Here is a 25,637-nt window from a genome sequence, read left to right as displayed (position 1 = left end):
GATGAGGTTGGAGATATCCGAGTTTCATCAAACACGTGGATCTGCTTGTGATAGGATGGAGTCCTGGAGATTTTAGATACGGTGCAAAATCCCGAGCGATTATCGGGCGCTAGGGCGAAGATTTGGGGTAACCTTGAGGGGAGTATTCGGGGCCTAGGACTAGGGCCCGATATCACCGTTGCCGGTTGGCCGGTACGCGGTTTGATTTGTCAAATCGTTATCTGTGTGGAGATCGTGGACTGGCAGGGATATCGATACTCCAACTCACATGTCGCGAAAAGGCGTGCTCGAAGACTCGATATATAATAGCGGGCACGGTTCTGCAGAGTCTTACGCTCTACTGTTATCACCTATCACTCTCATCGAACATCAATAAGCAAAATGCCCAAGATAACCATTGTTGGCGCCGGGTACGTGCTCGCTGAGACCATTTGAACTGTCGCTAACGGACACAGCATCACCGGCATGGCGATCGCTAGCATGCTGTCAAGGTCGAACGAGGTGACGATCGTTGCGCGCAATCTTCCCGGCGACAGTGAAAGCCGAGAGTGGTCCAGTCCATGGGCAGGTGCTTGCTTTCTCGGTCTTGACGGTTCTACTCCCTTCGAACAGAAGCTACAGGCAGACTCCTTCTCATATCTGTGGAGTCTTGCGAAGTCCGATCCAGAATCAAGTGTCAGGGTACGGTGTGCGGTGCACGGTTTATGGGTTACGCTGACAGGAATGTCAGATAATCGAGATGCACGATTTACAGGATGAGACACCGCTAGAGAAGGTCTGGTACCGGGATATGATGCCAGAGGTGGGTCAAGCGCACGTATGCAATAGAGCTGCGTTGACGGGTTGTTAGTTTCGAGTCATGGACCAAAGTGAACTGCCAGAAGGCACAAAACTGGGAATGAGCTGTGAGTTCAGTAGCTCCCTAGGGACTTGACCGGTGCTGATTTGTAGACAAATCGGTCGTTATTACGCCCGCCGTCTTTCTTCCATGGCTACGAAAGCGGCTGGAAGCATCCGGAGTGAAGTTCGTTCGGAAGGACCTCAAATCATTATCCGAGCTCAAGGGCTTCGGGCACGAGGTGCTTGTCAACGCGACCGGCTTTGGCGCAAAATTTCTGGCAGACGTTGCTGACCAAGAGGTTCAACAAATCCGAGGGCAGACTGTGCTGGTGAAGACAGGGCACGATAAAATCTTCATGCGACACGGGAAGGATTACACGTATGTCATTCCACGACTCGATGGGACAGCGATCCTGGGTGGGATCAAGCAAGTCGGCGAGACGTAAGTGTCACCCTGGCCTCAACCGGCCGCTGCTAATCGCGGTTTGCAGGTATTCCGAGGTGGATCAGGATATCAAGTTGGATGTGAGTACCCTGAGCCAATGTTATCAAGCCCCGGCTGACATGATAGATCCTGCGACGCGTCCACGAAAATCTGCCACAGGTGTTCCCCGGTACCCAACCCGGAGACTTCGACATCGTTCGCGACAATGTTGGGATTCGGCCAGGACGGTCACCGGGTGTTCGGGTGGAAAAGGAGATCATCGACGGACAGAATATTGTTCATGCATACGGTACTGGAGGTGGCGGGTACGTGTTCAGTTTCGGGTTGGCAAGGGCTGCTGGGACAATGGTCAATGACTTTTTGTTTGCTCCGCCGAAGTCAAGACTATAGACGATCGAGGGCAGTTTTCTGCATGAGCTCTAAATTAGTATCACGATGAGATTAGCGGCAGTGCAATATGAATCTTGAAAGCATGAAGATGACAGTTTCTGGTGAGAGCGGGAGAATTGTTCACACGAAGAATGGCGGCAGCGAAGGGACCAAATACTGCCATGTGTCTCCGTCTCCGTTTTCACCTCTATTTAGGCCTAGCGCTGAGCATGGTCCCACGTGACTCACAAATTTATCTGCGGAGGGGTTGTATCATTAACAACTTCCATAACCATCGCAAGCGTGCAAAATGCCTGATCTAAATCTCGGATTACTATCCGATATCACGCATACACGTTATGTGATTCACCTGTCTGACGGCAAGCGTCTAGTGCTCTTCCGCCTCCCATCCATCGATACGACCAAACGCCCTAGGACGCGAAACGAAAGTAGGGATGGATGGTCATACTATGCGATGGAAGCCGAGTGCCCTCATGCAGGTGGTCCCATGGAAGATGCCCAGGTTGACATCGAAGATTCCGCATACGTCGCCTCCTGCCCGTGGCATGCGTACGATTTCAATGTGGAGACGGGCCAATCCAGCGTCGGCATCAAAGCCTGCACATTCCCAATCGACGTCCACGGAGAGCAAGCGATATTGACCTACGATGCAGATGATGTCTCCATTGCGAAATTGGAGCCTGTGAGCGAGAAGATCAAACTCAAGACCCCCTGTTCAGACTCAGCCGTAGTCGAGCCCACAGCAACAGACTCCTCCGGAAAAGCACAGTATCTGGAGGATTCTGCTACTTTATGCGACTGGTGTGCGCACATTCTGACTACATCGAATGCCGAACACAAAATCGAGCTTACTGCCCACCTTTTCAAAATATTTACTGAGAGGGAGGGCACTTCTTCGCCGATGCCGATCTCCGGCCCAACCCCAGCATCGCTGCCTCCCACGCCTCCAAGAGAAAGACTCGTTGAGGTTCGACCCGGGGCGATGCAAAAACCTGGGAGAGGGGGCACTCTGAAAAGTAGAATAGCAATGCTGCATGCTCTTGCCAATATTGAACAATGGGCCATTGACTTGGCTATCGACATCTGTGTGCGCTTTGCAGAATTCCATACCAGCCCAACTGCCCCTGAATTTGCCCGTGAGCTGCCACGCACGTTCTTCCATGACTGGCTCAAGGTGGCCAACGATGAAGCCAAGCACTTCTCCCTACTCCGAACCCGCTTGGAGGAAATGGGCTCATACTTTGGTGCCCTTCCTGTCCATCACGGGCTGTGGGAGTCAGCGACCAAGACTGCCCATGACCTTCGAGCGCGAATCAGCATTATAGCCCTAGTGCATGAAGCCCGCGGCCTCGATGTTAATCCGATGACGATCGCAAAGTTCCGCGCCGCCCGTGACGATGAGAGCGTTCAGGCTCTGGAGATCATTCATAGCGATGAAATCACACATGTCACTACCGGCCATCGCTGGCTCAGCTGGATCTGCCAGGAAGAGAAGACCGATCCTGTTGAGGTCTTCCGCTCTAATGTCCGAAAGTACTTTGTCGGCGGCCTCAAAGAGCCCTTCAACCGGGATGCTCGCGCAATGGCAGGTCTTGACGGTCGCTATTATGATGACCTTGTTTACTAGTCCGAGTGAACTTTCTCCACGGAGTATTCCGCTCACGCAAATGGTCACAACGATCCTCTACATCAAACTACCCCGTACGCAGCCATGGCTCCACTGGGGCCTAGACTCCTTTGCACCATTAACGTCAACATAACTCATTCGGCGCTTAACAGCTCTATGTTGCAACACAAGTCTAAGGCTATCGTACAATTACATGCGGAGTTCATCAATAGGACCCATGGACGGGTCCCATACGGTCGCTCTCTGCCCCATCACCTCCTTCCACTCCGACGAGGCAAGAATTCGATCTGCGTACCGGGCCAGCTGTTCAGGAACCAGCTCCTCCAGGGAGATATCCCGTAAGCGGGCAATAAACGGCACAACATGCGCGTCCAGCACTGTCGGGCCGATCGCGTTGCCAAATATCCAGGTGCCACCCTTACTATACTTGTCCCGTAGCTGCACGATCTCTGTCAGAAAAGCAGTCGTCTGCTTCGTCATGCTATACCCATCGGAGAGATTCATGGACGCAATTTCCCTCTGCTTCCGATGGCTGATGGCAGTCAGTAACATTAGACTTTTTGTGGTTCAGGTCCAGGGACTTACCGGTCGCGTTTATACTCCAGTGCCTGGCGGTGGGCGGGTGTGATGTCATGGCTTGTTAAAAAATCTTCAACCGCGGGATTGGGACTGCTGAGACCATCAAGGTGGTCGTTCAATTCTGACAGTAATCGACATATCTCAGTCTGATGTTCTTTGGGGAGTAATGCAGGATACTGGTCGCAGATCCAATACACTATCCCCAGGGAGTCGGTCAAGGGCGACGGGAACGACTTGGACGTGAGCGTGGGCACCTGTCGCACGTTACCCCTGCGCCTCCCGCAACTTAATAGAGTTCACTACATACCCTCCCCAATGGATTCACATTGAGAAGATACCATTCGCGCAAATTCTCATTCCTCTCGATGTTCACCAGACGATAACCCAGACTAGACAATTCCCGAGTCGGACGGGATTTTCCCCGCAGAGCAAAGACAATGGTAAATTGAACGACAATCGACTGGATGGAAAAAGGATAGATGTATAGACACGGATCAGCTTCGCTTCGGCGTATCTTTTTCCAGAATCGCGCAGCAGCTGTCATAGTCGATTGTCGGTGTGGCAGCTAACTTAGTAGGGAGTCGTTACTTGACACTGACAGGAATGCATGGGGGCAGTGGGCTGTGCGTCAGTCGATGATCTTCGGGAAATCCCGCCAGTCGCCTCTGCCTTGATTCTCTTGCTTTCTAAATTCTGGAATCTGACCGTCTCAAGCCTCCACCGGACTGCCCTGACCCCTCCACATGGCTGCTTAGCCTGTCTGGCTTATAGTGCGGACTCTTGGCCGCTCCGCCGGTGTTTGACTTGTGTTTCTTCACAACACCCTACCCCTGAGTCTGAAGAATATTCACCTGTTTAGGCATCTTAGCTAAGCGGACTACCCCGTATTCTTGTCCTTATGAGGGTGTACACAGGTCACGCCACCTCAATAACGTGGCCGCGTGACACTCATCCCTTTCACATGACCGCCAAGACCATTAATCAGCAATAACGTGACACGCGAGCTCCTTTTCTCTGAAACTTATTTTTCAGAAACTTAATTTCGCTTACATTTCTTAAAGTATTTAAAATTACAAGTGATTTGCAACCAGTTTTTAGCTGATTACTGCTCGCCATGAGTACTCAAGGTGATCTATTCGAGTTTAACAACCTTGTCGAATCAAGCCCAGAGCAGGAATCTGATATGCTGGTATTTAGTTATATCAAGTACTTAGCAACTGCTTACTAACTACTAATTAGGATGGCCCCATTCAACTAACAAAGTCAAAAAGCAATCCTCTTCTGACTTTGAAGATTGAGTATATTGATGACTTACCAGAGTATCCAGCCAGTCATATACATGGATACACATATGTTATTGCATGCCAAGGGCGTTCACAGAGTGAAATGGAACAGCTTGTACATGAGGTAATCCTAGTACTTAGTAACTAGTTCCCAACTACTTGCTAACTACCAAAGATCCAATATGCAAGACGACAACAGCATGGGCCTCGGAAACCAGTCCAATGCCTCTTTCTTGACTGTTTAGTCAAACGATGGACTTGGAAATGCTCTGGTATCTACGCATGCGAATTTTTGAATCAGAATCTCCAGTCATATCACCATACTACTGTTGATGAAGATACATGGCGCCAGATCCAACAATCACAGAGAGAGATTGAGATTCTAGAGTCTGACCTTGGCAAGCGTAATGCATTTAGGTATCTAGATAATCTTTAAGTACTTGATGACTGATTGCTAACTGCTTAATAGCTACTTTCGGTCAAAGAAGACTTTCTTTAAGAATAGCCATGCCTGTATTGACCAGCTTCCAACTTGCAAGCCAGTTTTCAAACGGAGAATACATGCGGTCTGTTTTAAACTACTCCTAAATACTTCTTAAGCACTATCTAACTGCTTTAGAATGTTCATGGACAATACGAGCCCTATATTGGGTGTGTCAATGAATCGCCCTATGATTTTTTGACACAACACCATAGAGGGGGTATTCAGGGCCATACAGTACTTGACTTCCAGTTTCTTGAGGATCTTTTTAATAAGGATATCATGCCAGCCACAGAGGAATGTGGTATCCTTGAACCTCTATCAACCCGACGAAAATACTGCGGTAAGTACTTACCAAGTACCTAGTAACTGCTAGCTTACTGTTATCAGATAGAGATCATCCTCAAGGATCTGGGCGATTAAAGCACACCCCTTGTAATGTTATTTTTACTGCCTTGGTTCCTGTGGATATAGGACAATGCCCATATGTCTTATTTACCTCTCAAGGTGTTCATAAGCATCCTCCACCACCACCAAGTAAGGCACCAGAGAGGATTTTACAGGGGATAAAACAAATTGTGGAACAAATGCAAGACCCAACTTTAACTACAGGCGAGTACTTGGTAACTGCTTAACAAGTGGCTTCTAACTAATTAACTTAGCCCAATTCCTCCGAAATCCACAGCTTGAAGCATTTTGTCAGCAATTTAATGCTTCAACACTATCAGAGATCCACTCTAGTTTTTGCAACAAAGACCGAATTTCGGCTATTATTCAGAAACAGCGCCTACTTTCATATCCAAATGGACAGGGTATTAATGGCGTAATATTTCTTCAGAATACTAACCAGAATCTCAAAGTAAGTGCCTTTTAATTACCTGCCAAGTGGTTAATGAGTACTTACCAAGTACTTAGGACTATATTCAAGAGCAGTACCAAGATTCACATGGTACTATGGTTCTTTGTGGCTATAAGGAACAGATTAATCTCCTCTCACACCTTTCTTCTTTTGAAGTTGACATGTCCTACAAGCGAATTCGATCTAAGGACATGAATGAGGTGCTTTTTGCAACATTCCTACCAGACCAATGTAAAAGTAAGTACTGTTTAAGTGCTATATAATCACTTACTAACTACTAGTATATAGTTATTACCCTACTGCGAGTCTTTACTAGTCTTGACTCTACAGAAGGTTATTACTTGCTTTTTAAGCGAGTTTTTCATCTTGTTGAAAAGGTCTCCCAAAAGCCAGTCCTATTTGATTCAATCCATGGGTCTGGGATCCATGGTATTATTGTTGATATGGATACCAAGCAATATACTGGTAGGCGATTATCAAGTAGCTGGCAAGCACTTACTAACTACTTAGGACTTGGTCAATACCTTTCTCAGGTAGACCCGCAACACCGAGCAACTACCTGGCAGTTACAGCACATGATTGTATTCTGCAGAGTTCATTTTCAACGGACTATCCTAGCTACAATTGGAACTAGGAATCAAGGCTCTGCTCTTTGGAGCCGTATGATGAGTCTGTTAGACTGCAAATCAGAGGAAGATTATGATACTTTACTGGACCTTTTTATAAGTATAAGTACTTACCAACTGTTTGAGACCTGGTTGCTAACCGCTTTAGAGTATGAGAGTGTGGATGTCCAAAACTGGGCTATCCAAAAGAAAAGTGCGGTGATTAAGGCAGGCCTAAATAAAGCTTGCTCTAAGATCCAGCCTTATTACTTTGATATCCTTCGAAACCATACAAATGCTGTTGAACAGTCTCATCAAAAGTCATATGCTTCCGGGAAGTATTTAACTCTAGTTGAAGCAGTAAAAAAGTAAGTCTAAGTACTTCCTAATCACTTACAAAGTACTTTATTTCCAAGAACTAATATTCCCTAGTTCTGCGAAACTAGATAAAGATGATATTCTCCAATATCAGCAGTTTACCCAGTTTAATATCCATCACTCATATCGGACGTCAAACATGGAAGCCAATTACCTTCGTCTTATGAGCCGAGAAAGTATATATACATAGCAGGTGGTTACTAACTGGTTGCTAACTACTGATACAGGGAGCCGTAAACGCCAACGATCTGCCTCGTCTAGTACTCCAGAGCTACAGCCGCAGAATACAGCAAGGTCACGGTCACAGTCCTCGCGAAATAGTGATAATCAGTAGGGTTTACCCCATAGTAACTGCTTGGCAAGCGCTTACAGATTGGTTAGGTCACTTCAATCTTCGCAGAGCCTTCGACAGGTTGCTTCTACAAATGCTCTAAGTCTAGAGCAGCGGCGTCAGGAACTTGAGCTTCGAAAGCTAGAGGTAGAAATAAAGCAACAAGAGGAAAAGGCTCGCCTCCAGGAACTTGAAAATGGCAGGCTACAGCTTGAGAATGAAAAGCTAGAGCTTGATCTTATGGAGCGAAGAATAAGAATACAAGAATCATAATCAAGTGGTTTATAACTGATTAGCTATTACTTAATCTAATTTCATTGAAACACTAATGCTATATATATATTAATGTTATTGTCTACGTTCTTAAAATATATATTACTTTTAGGTACTTTAAACACTTAGCAAGTAGTTGAGAAGTACCTATAGTATCTACAACCAGTTAGTATATATATATATATACTCTATAGAAGAAAATTTACTCTCTAGTATTTACCACTTAATAACCACTTATGTATTGGTTATCTACTTATTTGATCCACAGATCCCTGGTAGCTAGGTACAAGACTTTCATGTTCGCGAAATTTTAGCTAGCAGTTGTTAACTAGTTACTAAGCAGTTCCCTCCTCGCTTCCCTCCTTCTCAGGCTCCTCAGTTGCAGCACGGGGGTGGAGGTCACCACAGTCGAACAGGACAAAATGGTCGCATTTGTTGATGTCCTTGCAGCAGTTGACACGGGTACCACAGGACTCGCACGGCACAGAGTGCCCCATGCGAACCACCTCAGCTCTCATGTTAGTCACATGAACCTAAGAGCTAATTAGTTTCCGAGCAGTTGAGAAGCAGTTAAGAACCACCTACGGTCCCATCCTTCTTCTTGGGCAGAGAAGGCAGAGCACCAACAGAAGCACCAGGACTTGCCACCGCACTACCCACACCAGCCTTGGAGGAATCACCTGGCTCCACACCCGCGAAGAGCCCCTTGTACCATTCTAAGTAGTTATTAGCCACTTGATAAGCAGTTGAGAACCACTCGGGCCACCTACTTGCAGCCTCGTCAACTGATTCCTGCGAGGCACGTCCACCAAGATTTCCAGCAGGTAGCGAAACATCCTTGTGTGAGCCGACATGGGTACGCAGGTTGTTGGTAGATTTGTAGTTGTGCTAAACAGTTCCCAAGCAGTTAGTAAGTGGCTACCAAGCAGTAGATAACAGTCTCACATGGGCCTTGGAGCAATCGGGGATTCTGCAGAACATTTCGCCGTAGTAAAAGTAGAGACAGTTGTCCGTGTCCTAAGCAGTTCCCAAGCAGTTAGCAAGCGGTTAAAGCCATAAAAGATAACACAAGGAGGGAGACTCACGTCTTCGTACTCAGGCAGCTCCAGGCGCCCGGCTTCGACTTCGCGGAGGTACCACTGATACCACTTCTAAATCGATAATTAAGCGATTATAATAGAAAGGGGGCTTGAGATACTGATTATTAGGAAGTTTCAAAGTGCTTAACTCACGTTTTTGGAAAGCGCTGCCATCATGAAGTTGATGGTGTTGGTAAGAGTTCTGAAAGAGGTGGTGTGGATCGAAACTTTCCCAAAGCCACGTTGTGGGTCACCTGACCGCCAAGCCTTCTACTAATTATTTTCGTGGGGCGCGACCGAAAATTCGAGGCCTCGTCACCTGTAACCACCCTTATGAGGCCATACCACCGATTAATTAACATCCGACAGCCATGTACCTGTCGCCAAGATACTGACCGTTCGCGGCGGGACGCCGTTGGGATACCTCCTGTTTCACCTCACTTATATATACCTCCGCACTCAACCCTCTCTCGGAATGCTTTTCCAACCACGCCCTTCTTTTCTCTCGCAAGCTATTGACTAGCTGCGACTTCCATTCACTTCTTTTCTTGTTTACCTTCGTTACTAAAAAATCAATATGAAATACGCTCTCTCCTTTGCCACAACCCAGCTGCTGGTCAGCTCGGCTGTCGCCCTTCCCTCTCTCTTCCCTCTCACTGACAGGACTTTTCCCTGGCACATTACTGTCCCCAAGGGCTCTGCCCCTGTGAAGCGTCAGAACCTCCCCACTACATGGGACCCCCCTTCTGACCTCGTCACTCCTTTGGAAGAAGTGTGGCAGCACCAACTCGACACCTACTCCGATCCTCTCGGCTTCAAGAACTACGGCTATGATCAGGTTATCGCCGGCGGCGGCAAGATCAACTACTGTGTGCGCTGGGACTCCTCCGCCACCGTGACCGCTGCCCAACGCGACCAAATTGCCGCAGCCGCCAGCAAGGGCTTCAACAAGTGGATTTCCGGCCTTGCGGGATTCGACGGGTGGCCATACGACACTGTTGATGTGAACGTCGTCGGCTACGCCGTCAGAGATACTGGTCTCTTGGAAGGCGACACCAGTGGGATTGACGTGTACACCACTACCGACGCGGATGGAGTTCCCGAGTGCGATCCGGCCTGTGGACGATTCTTTCACCAAGACGGCGACTACAGCGCTTGCCCAGGTGGTGCGGAGCGACACTACGGTATGTTTGGGTTGCTTCCAAATCGCGATCATTCACCAAAATGCTAATTTCTTCCAGATCAGAGCCTCTGGCTCACCGACGGCTTGAGCGGCGGATTCGGTGGTGACTGGGGCCAACAAGTCGGCCAGGAGTACTTCATGCAGCTCGTCGAGGAAGAGAACATCCACATCTACCTGCACGAAATCGGCCACACCTTTGCCCTTGATGGTACGTGATTGTAGCCCTCTTTCAATTCCTCCCCAAAATCTAGCGCAGCAAGACTGACCAAACCCAAGACTTCTACGACTGGACCCCCACCGGCGTAACCAACTTTATCATGCTAGCAGGCAGCGCGACGGAAATAACCGAATTCGACTACTGGATGCTGCGCGACTGGTGGCGCAACCTCAAGGACCGCTACGATCTCTCCGCTGCGGGCTCAAGCTCCGACTCTTCCTCCGGGTCATACAACGAGACTGAAACCGAGGTCCCCGAGACGAACAACGACATCGTCTCCATCCTCCCCGTCAGTGAGACGTCTGCCCCTGTTGTCCCTGCCCCAGTCACGCCCACGGCTCCGGTCGTGCCTACCGCCGCGCCCACATTCACTGCTGCTCCCACATTCACTGCTGTCCCTACCGCTACCCCTGCTCCTGAGGCACCTGGTGCTGGTGAAGAGGAGGAAACTGGATCCGGAGGACACCACTGGGGCGGACACACCTGGGGTGAGCACCCGTGGTTTAGCGGGCACGGCTGGAACTGGTGGGGCAAGGCGCGCGCTTAAGCACCCAGCTTGAGGTGGTGTTGGTGGCGTAAGATGGAGATGTAGGTCGGCGGCTCGGCGTTGGGGATGAATTGTAGTGGCAGTGTAATGTAGTATATAGCTAGCTGTATCTGAGTAGCACCTAGCAGTCAAAACAAGACTCGGATATTAGTTCAAACGATTTTACTCTTGTATTAATATAGTAGACCCGATTTCCACGGCTATTAACAACATCCGTTCACCACCCGCGGACTTGCGACGGCAGAGCCATATGTGATGGGGCTCTTTGGCCCTAGACCGTTCTGTTACGGTGTTCCTGATTGCTCCTGACATTCCCCCATCTTTGAGCTTACTGGCGGAGAGAGAGTTTACTCGGGGTTAGAAGTTAGGTATGAGCGGGGAACTCTGGACAATAATTTGATACTTTGACTGTTTCTTGCAGACCCTACACCCATTATATAGCTGCGGCAGACTGTGACAGAGATAATCGGATAGCTGATAAACCGAAAAAGAGGAGGAGGAAACGTGAAAGGGCGGTGCAGAACGCTGCTCAAGCGACAACTAAATGCTGGATCAATAGCGTAAGTTATCGACCTGTGTAATGAGTAGCTGGGACCAACTATCAGATCGGTATTGGGGCCGTCATCCCTAACTATAGGTCTAAGATTTAGGAGGACTGGGTGACCATGCTTTGAGACCATGTTGATGCCACAAAGGCAGATCGCCCAGCAGCTGGGCACGTTGGCGAAGCGCGAAGTCCAAACCCCGGTGATTGAGCATACAATATATTATTATGACTGGAGGGGGCGTAGTAACGAAGTCATACTTTCAAGTTATCCATCAGCATCCCAGATAGCCACCCATGTAGAGTCAACGTCACGAGTTGAAGAAGGCGGGATGAATGGTTGATATAGTACCTCAGTCGGCATTCAATACTATGCAGGCAAGCGAGATGCAGCCAAACAATCTAGTGTCACATGGCTAGGTATAACATTTCCGCATTGACTAATGCTCGTGTTTGCCGTTAGAGCGTGGAGCTCTAAGTGTCGTTGGCAAGGTCTTGCTTGTTAGTCCCAATCTCAAGCGACGTTGACTCAGCCGACGCCCCTGAGCAGTTCGTCTACAAGGGTATGTCAAGGCAGGGTCTATCTAGTAACCTCATTTAAGGCCTAATATTCCGTTCCCTAGCCCCGACTTAGGTCCCCATCGGCAATTTCCTCAAGAGAATGCAGCCTGCGCAACTCCCTTGCAGTCCTGGCCTCGCCATTGTCCTTCAACCTCCCGAGAACTTCTTGTTTGGACCGTGGCTTATGTACTGACCTTACCGCAGTCCTCCAGTCTCGATGCTTGATAACCCACCGCCGATAATTATAGTCGACGAATTTATGCTCATCATCAGTGTTATCCGTCCAATCCCTACTCCCCTTGAAGCGTATATCCCCATAGACCAGTATATAAAGTGCCACAAGGGCGCCAACAATGTAGACGCCAGTGACAATGAGCGGCTGGACCCAGGAGGGGGTGTCGCGTTTTTCACCCTCGGGGGTATCGGAGGGAATGAAGGGGGTAATGATCAGAAAGGTGTTGATTATGGTAAAGAAAACGATAACGAGGTTCCGGATGGAGGAGTGTTTCATGACCTGGAACCGGTAAGGGGTGTCATAGCCCGTGTTGAGTCGATCGGCGGATTTGGTCTCGTACTCGTCCATTCGTTTCGGTATGTAGCGGGCGCCAATTCCTAGTATGACTGGAAAGATTGTTTTAGTAGGGTGCCTAATTCCAAGGGGGCGATAACGCATACAACAAACGATGGCATGGCCGTAGGGATACATGGTAAGAGTTGTCCGAAATGGATTGACGGAGGCAATTGTGATACAGGTGATCAGGGCCTGTAAAACCAAGCCTCCTGCCGGAGTACCGAGGTTGTCCCATTGAGCAATCCCATATTTTGAGCTCCGTCCGAAAAACTTGAAGAATGGAATCACACGGTATTGGGCTATGTCTCGGTTCACTCCATCACTGTCAGTTATATGACTAGTTTAGAGGCAAGGAATCGAGCCAAACCTCTGGCATTTGTAAATGTCACGCCAACCAGATTTCCAGCAGCGGTCAGGGCTATACACACATAGATCGCACGGGTTGCCGCAAGGGTATTTGAACTTCCAAAGACCTGCCGGAGGAACGAGACGAGACATTAAAAGGTGATTTTGAAGCGTAAGTCAAACCACTATACCTGGATCGCAAAGTCCGCGGTAACGTTTCGGCCCGTGAGGTTTCGTACTCCATCGGTGATGACGTTGAAGTCAAGAACCAAGAACTAAGCATCGGTTAGTAGAAGGTCACAGGTTCCGTCAATCGGCGACATACCACGAACAAGTTGAAACTTATATAGAGTGTGACTACAACACTGACCGCAATCAAAGCACCCTTCTTCAGAACGCGTCTCTTATCCCCCTCGATCTCGGAAGTCACGTAATCTGATAATTCAGGTTAGCCAAATGTCCATACCAGACCCATAACGAGACTCTATGGGTGAAGGCCGTGACTTACTGGCGTTCTCCCACCCTTGATAGCTGTAAAGGACCTGAAGGATGGCCAGGGCAATATTGGTCGCTGACGCATTCCCATGGTTTGCAGTGAAATCACCTTTCCCAGCAAGAGAACCATGTATTCCCTCACGACAAGCCTTAACAAGACCAGCCAGGACGAGCACCCCTAAGAGTACCACTTTCAATACTGCAAGTGTATTGTTTGCTATGATGCCGATATTGACAAGGCGGTAATGGACCCCGCATATGGCAACCACAATAAGGCAGGCGAAGAACTTCACGAACCACTCGTCATTATCCTCCGCTTTATCAGGGTTGATATACCGGGCAAAGGTCAAAGCGTTTGATGTTGAGGTCGCAAAGGCAACGAAGAACCACGCGTAGCAGGTCGCGAATAGCAGCGGCGGAACGGGAAAGATCTTAGCAATCTAGATCCACGAGATAAACATTAGCAGCAGACCGTGGCAAAGTAAGACTAGGTGCGTAGCGAAAACAATGGCCTACATAGATAAACTCCCCACCATTATACGGCCACGCTAACCCGTACTCCAGGTAAATGTAGATGCTTGTCTTGGTCAGAAGGATTCGGGCGACCAACTGGGACTCCAGGAGTATTGCACTCACCTACAGAAGGAATAAACTCCACCAAACAACCAAAGCCCCAGTGCAGCCATCTTGTTACCAGTAAGATGGGCAACGATACTCGGAGATACAAAGATCCCACCACCAATCATCTTGTTGATGATTAGACAAGCGACGTCCAGCGTGTTCAACGGTAGTTGCTGTTTTTCTCGTATAGAGCTGCTATTAGCGATATCGCTTGAAGCACGATGATGTGGCGGCTCTTCTGGATCGGCGTGGCCCGACATTACGAGGGATGCGTGCGCCTTGCTCGAGGGGGTTATGGTGATAGGTAGGTATCATAGGACCTGATGTCGTAGTTCGGGGATAGATGGAGGCGCAGAGTACAGATAATGACGAGGAGCCTTGGGAAATGGAGCGGGGAAAGCGCAAGAGGTTGATCGACCCGATCGAACGCAGGCAGGCGCAGCCTGATGAGACTACCAGAGCCTGAATCAAGCGGCTGTATAAGTACGCCTGCCTTTCGCCACCGAGCTTCAAGGCACACAAACCTTGACCCCCACGCGTAACTGCGCCCCTCTGATCTCGCCTCAGCACTATGGCGGTCCAAATCATCTCGACCCGCTACACAGTCAATTATCGGAAACTGTACAGCTGCCTCGTTGAAAGGTTTGGTTCAGGGCAAGTGAAAGTCACCGTAAGCCTGGCATCTGTCCCTTGCTGCAGGGTATATCCTTACGCTTAGGCTACTCGGACACTCATGAACTAACAGGAAATGAACGACGGGCAAAACTGGAAGCTTGAGATCCCGCAGGAGCTGACGACGGTGCGTGAGACCATTACTCCGTATGTGAAAGTTGATAAAACGCGATGTCCCTGACAATATCTCTCTCCTCGCAGAACGAACTGATTGAAGTCATGCGCAAGTGCCAGGAGCGAAGTTGAATGGTCAAATTTGTTTGCGGTGCAAAAGTCGGCATTGCAGCTGCGAAGGATTTCTCACGTCCAGCTGTCGATATCCCTGCAATAAAGACATGCACCATAGGACGGTTGATTGGACAGTGCTTTCTTTTTCCTTCGCGAGGCTGCGGGAAGCGTCAATCCTCATTTGAAATTGCATGTAAGCACACAGCGAATCAGCTCAGCCTTCCCTCTCTCAATTTTGAGACTGGCGTTTATAAACCCTTGATATGCCGCGTGATTCTGCACCTAGGCAGTAGATATGTGACATATGTCCCACACACTGCATGATGGTAGACTCAACCACCTCGACCGATAGAGACCCCTGCACAGCCTACCCCCGAAACCTTCAGCTTCCAGTCACCGATGTCGATGCTGTTGGCTATGAGCGGCGTTTATTGCGTGCTCAGACGCGGCTCTTTGTCAATGACTGCGAAAATGAGGCTGGAGCATTCGACCTAGGCCCATCAAACTGCCAAGGTAGGCCAATGCCGACGTGGCGCTCTGATGAGCGGGCTGACAAGATCTGGTCGGCGCAATCAGGCGGCTCGAGGAAAGTGGTGTACACACCAGTACGATCGGTCGCAGAACTGGAAGCCTATCTCCTGAGAGCACGGCAAACCTCAGTCTTGTGAGTTGGGAAGGCGCAAACAATCAGGCTGTCATTAATCCCGAACAGTTTCCTTCACCAGAAGTACTCTTGGGGTCAGCTGCAGGTGTCTGCAGAGTTCCTCAAGCGGCTATTCACTTCCCTTCGCGTGCATCCGGAGTTTTTAGAGGTCCTCCTTCTCTTCGGAGCAAAGACCAAGCCTGACGAGCAGTCGTTCAGCGCATTCTTTTCGCATTGCCGACCGCTCTCAAACCTCCCACAGGGTAAAGGTCTCCATTGCAGTCATGGTGAATAAGTTGTCCCCTCCACGGGGGGAGAAAAACCAAGAATTGACCATTTTGATTTAGACATTGGGTACAACATTAAATACGTGGCACCGCATGGGCGTTCTCAACTGAAAGACCCATTTTCCGTTCGAGAGACAGGAATATATCACGGGTTCGATGTCGATAAGCAACAATCACGGTGGCTGTTCGTTCAGGCGTCGGATCACCTGAGAGAGCGTCTGAATGAGGCCTTCCGCTATTCGGATAGGTCATCGATAGAGGCGCAGATTGCGCTACATGGAATCATATTTCAAGGCCTCTTGCAAGGTTGGCGAGATTATCTTGTCTATCTAGAGGACAACTTTTCAAACCAGGCATGGCGCATGCTGACATGCAGTAATTTATGATGCTAACGTGAGGACAGTCGAATCGAGCTTTCTGTTCGCTGGTCACGGAGAGGCCGTCGGGAGAGGATATTGTTGCGGGATTCGGTGATATCCAGGCGCTGCAGCGGCTGACTGATAAACTGCACATGCTCATTCAAGTCCTGCAGCGGAACATCGAAATTGCCGAGCAAGTCCAACATTTTTTCGAACATGTCAGAAACGAGGTATCACCGCATCTAGCACAGATGTTTGAGGCGGCGGACTCCGCCATGCGGTCCTTCATCCTACAGCACCGGGTCCATAAAAGCCGGATCCAATCATTGATCGACCGTGCCGGTGGAACCGGAATGTTGGTAGGTTGCCGAAAAGCTCACGTTAAGTGCGAGGGTTTACTGATGCACACCAGGTCCAAGGCATTCTTGACATTCGGGCGACCGAAAGCAATGCGAAGATAAACACGAGAATGGGCGATCTGGCGGAGCGAACCGCTCGGGAAACGCGATCAATGTCTCTTATTTCTCTGATTTCAGCCATCTTTCTCCCGGCTATGTTTCTGGCAGTGGGTTGCAAAGGCCGAAGTCTCCCTTTCCCTTTGCTAACGGATGCAGACGATCTTCGGGACGAACTTTTTCGATTATGAGAACGGTCGTATGCGCGTAGCTTCCAATTTCTGGGTATACATTGTCCTGGTAGTGGCCATGTCGGGGATAACAGTCCTGCTTTGGCTCCTCTATCAGCGTAAAAAAGCAAAATCAGACCGGAAGTGGACAGGTGTCGAAGCAGGATGAGCGAAGCCGTGAACCGGTCTGGATCTATACCTCAAGCAACGGATTGGTTCAGCCCTAGCTGGAATTCAGCAGCCTCTTTTGGTATTGAATGTCTTTTTTCTTCTCTTTAGCCCATTTTCTTTGTAGCTCGGTGAGGTCTTTGACAAAGTCTTTTGCACTTTCTTCGGCTACTCAAACTCAGCTTGCTTGATTGTATCTGTATAAGTGCAACTTACGACTCGATCCCCCAAACTCGAGTTTTGCTTCCTTGTGCTGAGTAACATACCCTCCAGGGGGCACAGTGATACCCATCGGGAGACCGTCGTGTATAGGCAACTCGTAGTATGATAGGTAGGACATTCCTTCTAACACAACGTGACCCGGGGCACTTACGGTAGTAGGCCGTATTGATGGTTCTGACGTGACTATCCCGAATCTTCAGCGGTTTCCTTGGGTCGGATTTTTGAATCGTACCTTGAAGCATTATTAACTTCCTCAGTTCCATGGAGAGAACTGCTATGTGTATCTGGATAGGCCTAGATGGATTGACTTTCCAAAGATACTGCTCATCGACGAGAGGCTCTTCCGTCCAGAGCTGAAGTATTGCGTTTTCCAAGACCGGTCCGCATTTCCGGTGACTTTTCAGAAGCCGCGTGGAATTCGAGAGGGCAAATCGCTGCAGGTGGAAAATACGGCTGGAATACACGGGAAACGATCAGCAAACATTGACCATCGAATGAGCAACGGCTTGTATTACGATTGGAAAGGATACTGCTTTGTGAGCGCAGCCTGAAGCGCCAAAAGACCTGCGAGGATCAGAGTTCAGTGTGGTCATATATGCGCGTGTAAAGATAGTACCTTTGATATCGCGAAACATAAACCTGTACACGGTCTTGTCGGGCTGAGAAATCTTTGCTTCCAGGCGTTGGGTCCCGTTGGGCGTTTCGTTATAGCTTGGGGTGAATTTGGGCCCCGTCCCACTGTGACTGATGACTTGAGGTTGGTTAATATCAAGGTGGACGCAAGCTGGGTGGAGCTTACGAGATCCCTGAAGGCAATATGTGCCCGACCCACAGTAGCCGTAGAGGATGCACCGTATCAATATGGACGTTGCATCTTTAGAAAGATCGAGCAACAACCCGCACTTCGCAGATACCTCGTGGAGAGGTGCCTCCAGGAGGGTCGCGCAGCTGGAATAATCAGCCGTCGAGTCATTTCAGCCTGGTAGACCAATACTCACAGGCGGCAGTTAGCGTTGTCTGGGCTGCGGTATATTCTCCCCATCCTGACGTCCTCCCAAAGATCTCTGTCATCTGGGGTGATTGCCTCAGCTTCCTCCTGTTGGATACGTTGAGCTCGGTCATAGTTCTCCTGTAATATCTCCGCAACCTTTTCGGCCGACGGACAGGCTCCCAAGTTGTCGGAAAGCATCTCTCGTAATAGACTGAAGAAAGAAGTGTTAAAAAAGTTCTGCTGAAAAGTCGGTATTTGTCGGTTGTTCGATCTCGGTTGGCTTTCTTCTACCATGGCCTGTAAGTCGCCGATTTTCTTGGTCACGGATCTCTTCAACGGCCCATCGTGATGAAAGGCGCAACTTTTAAAGTCAGGGGTTCTCGGGTCCACATCCTGCAGGCGAGCTTCGCGGTAGAGTGCTAGCCTGCCCGTATCCTCTAGATCAAAAGTAGCAATCTCGGAGAGAATGGCTCCAAGTGACCATACATCCATTGATGCATCAGGACCCCCGGGACTGGCGTAAGGTAGGGTGAATGCCTTTCCGTTGCTAGGTGGGGACCACACCTCCGGAGCCAGCCCATTAGAATTTTTAACGTGAATCTTGAGCAATCCAAAATCTGCAATCTTCATCAACCTGTTCACTATGAGTATGTTTGCCGGTTTCAAGTCACCATGGTATGCTATGATCTCATGGGCAGACCCTTTCCCATGCAGGTATGCTAAGGCTTCCGCAAGTCCTTGGACTTGGTCCCAGAGCTCGTCACTATGAAATAGCCCCCCCTCACTCTCGAGGTACTGCGCAAGCGTCTGTTGGGCTTCTTCGAAGACGATAGAAAATTGGTCATTGTGCCAGAAAGCAGTCAATGCGGGCATCAGGTGCGGATGATCGACTTTGTTGGAATAGAGGCATTTAACCCACTCCTTAAGCCCCCCAGTATTGTGTGTTTTATCGACAAAAACCTTCCTTGCAAAGCGACGGATCTGCCTGAATCTGTTAGCTTCTCAATCGTTATGTGGGATTTTCCAGGCGGTTCGAGATGGACCGACCTTTTCCAGACCGACACCTCGATATTCGTCGTAAGGAATCTCAAACCCGTACACCTCGCCGAACATTCCTTTGCCTTTCCGTTCTTTGTCCTGGCGGATTGGCAAGATCTCCTGTGAAGAAAACCTGACATATTCCGGTGATCGTTTAAGAGGCCTGACCTGGAATTCGTATTGCCGTTTAAGGATATCAGAGAAAAGAGACACCTGTCGTAAAACTCCCTCGTCGCTCAAGAACTGCAGGCCCTCTCTGGTAAAAAACTGAGCCCCGTCGAGATATGTTTGATTCCTCTGAAACCAACAGATTAGGCCAGCGCGATCTAGACAGATGAGGAGCGCGAAAACGGTAGCATATTTTTCCAGGAGCCCATCTGGGTCGAAACTGAGGGCCCTCTGATCCGAAGAACGACCCGAATCCTGAGTACACGTATTGCAATCACACAGATATACTGTGCGCAGGCAATCATCGGTGCTGAAAATCTCCAGGATGACGCTGCGGGGAAGGTAATGTTTTTCGTGATCCTTTTCGTCCGGGGGGTACAAACGGCCGTAAAACTGTTCTTTTGCGTTGTGACAGGCTTGGCCCATTTCCATCATATTGGAATCGACAGCAATACAAGTGATAGGATGGAGAATGAACCTTGGAGGACGGATTGGGCGAGGTGATTAAGTGGTGAGGCGGAGGGAAGTGAAATGGATCAGCCTCAGCCTCGCCCTTCCAGTCCGGAATCCATGTGACCTGCACCCTTCCTGCACGAATGATTTGTTGATCGCTCCAGCCCAATGGCAACAGGCCATAACATGTTTTGCTCCTCACGGCTGAATGACGCTATCGGGCACCTACATGTCCCCGCCTGTGAAGAGAGAAACCACCATTGCAATACGCGAGCGCCCTACATTTGAACTCCGCTCCTACAACACAACAAGCTCACGAAACGCCACCAAAAAGCCACTAACAGCACTTCGCATCCGCTCAATTTCTGCGGCTGTTGTTCCTAGTATCAGGCTGATCATCCCCCTGCGAGCGATCCAGAGCCCCCGCTCAGTGAGGTAGAACCAGAACAGATCACGGAGGACAGACTCGACAGAGTCCGCACCCGTAGCCAGGTCATCGATACTGAAAACCCCGTTTCGCCCACCGGTCGATAGAAAGTGGACATGCATGACCGCGCCCACACCCGTAATCGTCATCTTCGTGCCTTGAGCAAGGTCCATGAGATCGGACCGCAGTTGGTCACCTAAGGAATTCAACGCAAGACAGGCTTCAGGAGTATATACCGCTATCATGCCCTTGTACCCGGCGTTCATGGCGAGTGTATTGTTATTGAAAGTACCAGAGTGGTGGACATTCGAGGTTCGAGGATCATAAACGGCCATTAGGTCTGACCGACCACCGAATGCACCAATGCTCAAACCACCGCCGATCCATTTCCCGAGAGTAGTCAGATCCGGCGATAGCGGGGTACCGCGCATTGGGTGTAGGATAACACTTTGAATTCCCCCCTGCGCAAGTCGCGACGTCATGACCTCGTCGAGGATGAAGATAACGCCGCTTTCTCTTGCAGCATCTTGCACGGCGTGAAGGAAGTCTGCTGTCCCTGGGATGCAGCCGCCGGCACCCTGCATGCCTTCGACAAGAACCGCGGCAGCAACGTGTTTGTTTTCTAGAATTAGTTGGCGGGCATTCTGAGCGTCGTTGTATGGGCCAATGATCCAATCGGTCTTGTCCACATTGTTTGCCGCAACGCCGTGCGCGAAAGAGAGTAGTCCGCCATGATATGCCCCTCCAAAGACGATAACCTTGGAGCGACCGGTATGCTGTCGAGCAACGCTCAGTGCGTAGAGGTTCGCTTCCGTCCCCGAGTTACAGAACCGCACCGTTCAATAGAGTCGAACCTCTGGCAAATCGCATTCGCGAATTGTGCTTCAGTGGTAGTCGTGGCGCCGAGGTTCATCCCAATGTTACCAATCGTCGATGTGATGGTCTCAACTAGAACCGGCTGAGAATGCCCATACAGGCCAGCCGTCATATCGCCGATGCAATCAAGATGCCTACTAGGTCATTAATAATGAGCCTTCGCATTAGGAGTATGGTACTGACTCATGTCCATCTATATCACTCAGCCGATTACCTCTGCCCCTCGCCATGCACACAGGAAATGGATCGGCATGAAGGACTGATCGGGTGTTTCCGCCGGGTAGACTCTCGGTTGCTATCTGATGCTGCTGTTTCGACTTGGGGTTCCTTTCTTCGAACCGCTGCTTCGCAGTTTGGAGGTGATCAGAGGCTTTCTGCGACAGGGGGCACATTCTGGTCGTCAGAGTCTGTTGCCTGGGTGCTAAAGTGAAACAATGCTATTCGATCTCTACTTAAGTAGCGAATGGGTAGGTGGCGCGAGCGGGGCAAGGTTGGAGTAGGTACCAGTGAAAGCCGAACCCAGACCCGAAACCAAACCCAGATAAGACAGCAGAGCATTCAAATTCACGACATTGTCTGTGGACTTGAAATGTATCCACCTCAAATCGGGCGACTACGTTGCAATGGCATGTTAATGTTGAGTCCTCGTTGTTGTCCAGAGGAAACATCATGGAGGTCTTGTGCTGCGGACCTAGGTCCAAGGCTTTTCCATTTGTCGAAATTTCCGGCACTAAGGAAGCGTTTGTAGCTCTGTCGTCGACCGCTCGGGTAAACCTTGCAGATGCTCATCGTACGGTTCGTACCTGTGTTTCTCGAAGCTCCACCACAATGCCCAACCGCCAAGGGTCAGTGCTGTTAGAAGAGCAGCGACCGCCAGCATATCCAGAGCTGTGATGAGACCGTCACATTATCTGACTCTGAGTCACCGAGACTTGATGATATTTCTTTCCAGTCAAACATGCTCGAGGAGAACACAGTCTGCAGTTACATCAGGATGATGGGGCAAACACGAAGGGAGCAAGAAAGTAAGTGAACAAGAAGAAAAGGCCAACCGTACTGCAACGTACGTCTCGGGAAGGAATATGATCGTGATGAAGGCCAGTATCTTCATGGATGTACTGTCCCTGCCAGCTGTCGCGGCGAGGCGTGCGCTCAATTGATTGTCCGTTTGGGCAACAAAGCTTTACAGCTACACTGCATCAGAAGCAGTTGCGAAGCTGAGCACGATCGTAGACATACCATATTGGGCTGTAATTCAAGAGATTTTTGAAGTCCCAGTATATGATCCTTGGCCGACTTTGCCAAAGTAGTATTATGCTCTAATAGCCCCGGAATCTCGCAATGTATTGTACGCATGTCTGTAGAGACGTTCTTGAGCTCCCTCGAGAGCTGGATGAGAGATCAGGAGGCCGCATAATCCCACTTCGGCGTATGTGCCACAAACTGGAGCGTTGCTGGGTGACAATATGGCATATACCGAGTGAAAGTATTCGAAAGATATTTCCAGAGCTATCTTCTCAGAATGGGTGTAGTCGCAGGCCAGCATTTTTATACCGCCGTGGGCAGGGCCGATGTCTGAAGGCGGGCTCGGTAAAGCAAAGTCCTCGGGGCCTGTTAAAGCCATTTTTCAATCTCATGACTATCTAAAAACCCAAAGCGAAAGTTCCCGGGCGTTATGGTGGGCAAACAGGTGGGAGAATCAGCAATGTTGCACCTAAGGGATGGAGGGATAATTGCAAGCCTCAAGAAAGAACACGCGCCGCGAGACCCATTCAATGTTCTTTGCAGATGAGTATCGATTCAAGTGGAACATTCTGGTATCCGAGTCTACCCAGACCAGTAGTTAGATCCAGATCTTCAAAGGCTCAAAGCGATGTCCAGGGTCAAGACGGGAGCTACCGCTGGGGGGGCAACCGAACGCCGCGGCTGAAGACACGACAGTCTGACAGTGCTGGTGCGGTGGTTTCAGGCGATCGCTCAGCTGATCCTTTCGCGATGAACTCAGAGTCCTATTCCCAATTGCGTATGGTGTGCCGCATTGACATGCTTGGCGTTCACCCTTTAGACCGCTCACATGCATTACCTTTATGCAAGGGTCTTTGGCAGGCACCCTAATGCTGGGAGTGACGCTATCATTTCAAGGACTTCCAGATATCCGATAATAGGACGTGCTACTGAGGCTTAATGCATGTTCCGAGCCCGTAACTACTGAAAACCCCATACTCTGTAAGCATCGATCAGCCACAGAACCCACATCTCGCAGTGGATCCTTTGGCCCTCCGAATACGACCCCGCGCTTGATCTCCCAAAGACCCGAGGATATCTTGACGGATTGCTCGACTTCAGTCCTTTTTTGCCAATGTGAATCCCTCACCCCCATCGCCGTTTTCCTAGTCGCTCCTCTCGCCTTTTGACTTGAATGCCTGTCGATCTGAATGCCTGTCGATCTGAGGGAAGCCCAGCCCTTGAGGTTTGTACTCCAGCTGAGGCCGTCGCACTTGCAAGTGCGTTCTTATAGAGCCAGGTTTCTCTCACGCAGTATCGGGACTGGTGCTCTAAGTGTGCGCCCCTCGGAATGCTGTTGACCGTCTAGTCGAACACTTGTCGAACTTGAAAGGACGCCTGGGGCTCAGTATCGGCGTTCAGGCCATATGTTCACCGTGAAGAAGTTTCAATCGCACATTGAGAAGTCATACATCTGAGGTGACCATTCAATAGTTAGTCTAACTCCATTGACGGCATTGCCTGGTTTGAGATGGTCAAGGGGATTTCTCAACTCACTGCGAACGGCACCGTTTCCTCCGAGGTGTAAGATGAGGAGTGAACACGGGCAAGTATGAAAATATCGGAGCGGGCATCCTGAGCCGAAGGTAATAGAGAAATAGTGTAGTGTTCGGGATCACCTGGTGATCGTTGATGATGGATAGCGGGAAACGCGTCGGAAGCATCAGGAACTCACGGGACACCAAGGTCCTCACTTTCCAACTCGAAAAACTCTTTCCCCGTTTTCAGACCTCCTCGTTCTCCTTTCCTCCCACCATCATCTCTGTCGCCGGATTATCTTTCGTTCGTTTGCAAGAAGAGGCTGTGATTATGCCAGGACCATGACGATCATTACACAACCAACTTAGCCATTATGACTTACACATGATCCTGAAGCCAAGCCCGCCGACTACGAAGGCTGGTAGGTAGTTTAGTCGAAATGGAGAAAGCTGGAGGCGTGGCTCGAAGTTCCTCTCCTTTCACGCTCACACCTGGATGCAATACAGGATCCGCCTTCTCCTGAGTTCTTGAGGTAGATGATTTCTCCTTCTCTCAGACCCCTTCCATACCTCGCTCTGGCAACACGAAGGTAGAATCTACCCGACTAAGACCATCGCACTAATAGCCTTTCTAATATAGAAATATAGCGAATCTTCTTTAAGTCCATCTTCTAGGCGTCGTAGCCGCGCGGAGTGATCCTCATCGCAATCTCAGCCCGTTTAGTCGTCACCAATCGACTTGACATGCCTACAAGCCTCCCCCATTGGGTCTTTGGTCGTTATCCTTTATAGCAGACAGCGGTCTGGCATATGTCGCACTTCCGCGCGTTACAATAAACATTTCAACTTCGTACCCGACCAAGATTTTAAGCAAATTACGCATCCACCTTATGCCTCTCAGGATCATGGTGTTACAGCAATCGCTTGGCCATTTGGGACTGGATAGGAGTGCAATCTCGTTGAAGCCTTGCTACCGCAAGATAATTGCAAGAACCTGTGGACGCCGAAGTGCAAGCCGAGAGTGCAGGTTCAATGCCATTCGATCCAGATTTCAGGGCACCAGATGGCTACGCAGGGTCGAGCTGCCAGCTTTTGACGACAATACTCGACCGGATAAGTGAAGTATGGACACGGAGCTGACGGCGGAGGAGTGTAATTTCCGTGTCCAAGACGCTTGTTACCGTGGCAGTCCTTCGATGAGGCTGCTTCACGGTGGATCTTATCAGGGTCCCGCTCGCCATTTTCGATCCTTACGGTTCTCGTACCCATGCGGTGGCGCACGCACAATGTCAGAACCTACGGGCTCGAGCCATATGGATGTGCCGTCGAATAATATCTTACGTTCCTGGGTGGCTGTTCCCCCACACGCGTTCCGTCCCGTTCCAGCCGAACCCTAAACAAACATCTATTAACTACCTTACCTAGGTCGCCGGTGGTATTGCAATGTTGACGCATGTCTGCCTG

The 25,637-nt window shown here is 49.7% G+C and overlaps 10 protein-coding genes across 10 annotated transcripts; 4 read left to right on the top strand and 6 right to left on the bottom strand.

The window, feature by feature from the left end:
- The first annotated feature begins 110 nt into the window (after positions 1 to 110).
- On the top strand, positions 111 to 1,763 carry BJY04DRAFT_184865 (FAD-dependent oxidoreductase). Its single transcript, XM_073710680.1, has 7 exons — positions 111 to 410; positions 456 to 681; positions 731 to 802; positions 851 to 905; positions 952 to 1,282; positions 1,332 to 1,365; positions 1,412 to 1,763. The coding sequence occupies exons 1-7, from the start codon at positions 382 to 384 to the stop codon at positions 1,673 to 1,675; spliced, it is 1,011 nt and encodes a 336-aa protein (XP_073573358.1). The 5' UTR covers positions 111 to 381; the 3' UTR covers positions 1,676 to 1,763.
- A 189-nt stretch (positions 1,764 to 1,952) lies between these two features.
- Positions 1,953 to 3,399, top strand: BJY04DRAFT_26743 (Rieske [2Fe-2S] domain protein). The gene has a single exon (XM_073720039.1). The coding sequence runs from the start codon at positions 1,965 to 1,967 to the stop codon at positions 3,300 to 3,302; it is 1,338 nt and encodes a 445-aa protein (XP_073573357.1). The 5' UTR covers positions 1,953 to 1,964; the 3' UTR covers positions 3,303 to 3,399.
- A 92-nt stretch (positions 3,400 to 3,491) lies between these two features.
- On the bottom strand, positions 3,492 to 4,425 carry BJY04DRAFT_206436 (glutathione S-transferase family protein; the record flags this gene model as incomplete). The annotated part of the gene is made up of 3 exons (XM_073713709.1): positions 3,492 to 3,834; positions 3,888 to 4,135; positions 4,189 to 4,425. The coding sequence occupies 3 exons, from the start codon at positions 4,423 to 4,425 to the stop codon at positions 3,492 to 3,494; spliced, it is 828 nt and encodes a 275-aa protein (XP_073573356.1).
- A 3,893-nt stretch (positions 4,426 to 8,318) lies between these two features.
- BJY04DRAFT_184845 (uncharacterized protein) lies at positions 8,319 to 9,356 on the bottom strand. Its single transcript, XM_073710679.1, has 6 exons — positions 9,324 to 9,356; positions 9,177 to 9,242; positions 9,037 to 9,108; positions 8,862 to 8,979; positions 8,677 to 8,807; positions 8,319 to 8,624 (listed from the first exon to the last, which is right to left on the bottom strand). The coding sequence occupies exons 1-6, from the start codon at positions 9,345 to 9,347 to the stop codon at positions 8,427 to 8,429; spliced, it is 609 nt and encodes a 202-aa protein (XP_073573355.1). The 5' UTR covers positions 9,348 to 9,356; the 3' UTR covers positions 8,319 to 8,426.
- A 1-nt stretch (position 9,357) lies between these two features.
- BJY04DRAFT_184843 (uncharacterized protein) lies at positions 9,358 to 11,274 on the top strand. Its single transcript, XM_073710678.1, has 3 exons — positions 9,358 to 10,354; positions 10,412 to 10,561; positions 10,630 to 11,274. The coding sequence occupies exons 1-3, from the start codon at positions 9,748 to 9,750 to the stop codon at positions 11,115 to 11,117; spliced, it is 1,245 nt and encodes a 414-aa protein (XP_073573354.1). The 5' UTR covers positions 9,358 to 9,747; the 3' UTR covers positions 11,118 to 11,274.
- Positions 11,275 to 12,280: 1,006 nt separating this feature from the next.
- BJY04DRAFT_226562 (APC family permease) lies at positions 12,281 to 14,514 on the bottom strand (the record flags this gene model as incomplete). The annotated part of the gene is made up of 8 exons (XM_073718440.1): positions 12,281 to 12,843; positions 12,898 to 13,107; positions 13,161 to 13,266; positions 13,330 to 13,413; positions 13,464 to 13,573; positions 13,647 to 14,073; positions 14,150 to 14,210; positions 14,270 to 14,514. 8 exons carry the CDS (start codon positions 14,512 to 14,514, stop codon positions 12,281 to 12,283), a joined length of 1,806 nt encoding a protein of 601 aa, XP_073573353.1.
- A 963-nt stretch (positions 14,515 to 15,477) lies between these two features.
- Positions 15,478 to 17,237, top strand: BJY04DRAFT_216362 (uncharacterized protein; the record flags this gene model as incomplete). The annotated part of the gene is made up of 6 exons (XM_073715735.1): positions 15,478 to 15,818; positions 15,867 to 16,084; positions 16,145 to 16,390; positions 16,483 to 16,802; positions 16,856 to 17,008; positions 17,058 to 17,237. The coding sequence occupies 6 exons, from the start codon at positions 15,478 to 15,480 to the stop codon at positions 17,235 to 17,237; spliced, it is 1,458 nt and encodes a 485-aa protein (XP_073573352.1).
- A 54-nt stretch (positions 17,238 to 17,291) lies between these two features.
- On the bottom strand, positions 17,292 to 20,090 carry BJY04DRAFT_216361 (protein kinase family protein; the record flags this gene model as incomplete). Its single annotated transcript, XM_073715734.1, has 8 exons — positions 17,292 to 17,404; positions 17,453 to 17,641; positions 17,691 to 17,911; positions 17,974 to 18,022; positions 18,075 to 18,209; positions 18,258 to 18,406; positions 18,457 to 19,430; positions 19,497 to 20,090. 8 exons carry the CDS (start codon positions 20,088 to 20,090, stop codon positions 17,292 to 17,294), a joined length of 2,424 nt encoding a protein of 807 aa, XP_073573351.1.
- Positions 20,091 to 20,405: 315 nt separating this feature from the next.
- On the bottom strand, positions 20,406 to 22,261 carry BJY04DRAFT_226560 (pyridoxal phosphate-dependent transferase; the record flags this gene model as incomplete). The annotated part of the gene is made up of 3 exons (XM_073718439.1): positions 21,595 to 22,261; positions 21,372 to 21,545; positions 20,406 to 21,324 (listed from the first exon to the last, which is right to left on the bottom strand). The coding sequence occupies exons 1-3, from the start codon at positions 21,801 to 21,803 to the stop codon at positions 20,406 to 20,408; spliced, it is 1,302 nt and encodes a 433-aa protein (XP_073573350.1). The 5' UTR covers positions 21,804 to 22,261.
- Positions 22,262 to 22,544: 283 nt separating this feature from the next.
- Positions 22,545 to 23,310, bottom strand: BJY04DRAFT_184830 (uncharacterized protein). Its single transcript, XM_073710677.1, has 2 exons — positions 22,651 to 23,310; positions 22,545 to 22,600 (listed from the first exon to the last, which is right to left on the bottom strand). Exon 1 carries the CDS (start codon positions 23,033 to 23,035, stop codon positions 22,724 to 22,726), a length of 312 nt encoding a protein of 103 aa, XP_073573349.1. The 5' UTR covers positions 23,036 to 23,310; the 3' UTR covers positions 22,545 to 22,600; positions 22,651 to 22,723.
- Positions 23,311 to 25,637: the final 2,327 nt, after the last annotated feature.

Source organism: Aspergillus karnatakaensis (assembly GCF_047715665.1).
Source record: "Aspergillus karnatakaensis strain CBS 102800 unplaced genomic scaffold BJY04scaffold_14, whole genome shotgun sequence".
Taxonomy (NCBI): domain Eukaryota; kingdom Fungi; phylum Ascomycota; class Eurotiomycetes; order Eurotiales; family Aspergillaceae; genus Aspergillus; species Aspergillus karnatakaensis.
Note: the sequence above shows the minus strand (reverse complement) of the source record. Positions and strands in the feature narration are given on the sequence as shown.

Excerpts from the sequence above, each read along its gene's own strand:
- BJY04DRAFT_184843 (XM_073710678.1), top strand. The coding sequence starts at position 9,748 with ATGAAATACGCTCTCTCCTTTGCCACAACCCAGCTGCTGGTCAGCTCG. Across the intron at positions 10,355-10,411 it reads TGGTGCGGAGCGACACTACG|ATCAGAGCCTCTGGCTCACC; the intron begins GTATGTTTGGGT and ends AATTTCTTCCAG. Across the intron at positions 10,562-10,629 it reads CCACACCTTTGCCCTTGATG|ACTTCTACGACTGGACCCCC; the intron begins GTACGTGATTGT and ends ACCAAACCCAAG.
- BJY04DRAFT_26743 (XM_073720039.1), top strand. The coding sequence starts at position 1,965 with ATGCCTGATCTAAATCTCGGATTACTATCCGATATCACGCATACACGT.
- BJY04DRAFT_184865 (XM_073710680.1), top strand. The coding sequence starts at position 382 with ATGCCCAAGATAACCATTGTTGGCGCCGG. Across the intron at positions 411-455 it reads ATAACCATTGTTGGCGCCGG|CATCACCGGCATGGCGATCG; the intron begins GTACGTGCTCGC and ends TAACGGACACAG. Across the intron at positions 1,283-1,331 it reads ATCAAGCAAGTCGGCGAGAC|GTATTCCGAGGTGGATCAGG; the intron begins GTAAGTGTCACC and ends CGCGGTTTGCAG.
- BJY04DRAFT_184845 (XM_073710679.1), bottom strand. The coding sequence starts at position 9,347 with ATGATGGCAGCGCTTTCCAAAAAC. Across the intron at positions 9,243-9,323 it reads TGGCAGCGCTTTCCAAAAAC|AAGTGGTATCAGTGGTACCT; the intron begins GTGAGTTAAGCA and ends TTATCGATTTAG. Across the intron at positions 8,625-8,676 it reads CCAAGAAGAAGGATGGGACC|GTTCATGTGACTAACATGAG; the intron begins GTAGGTGGTTCT and ends ATTAGCTCTTAG.
- BJY04DRAFT_184830 (XM_073710677.1), bottom strand. The coding sequence starts at position 23,035 with ATGGCTTTAACAGGCCCCGAGGACTTTGCTTTACCGAGCCCGCCTTCA.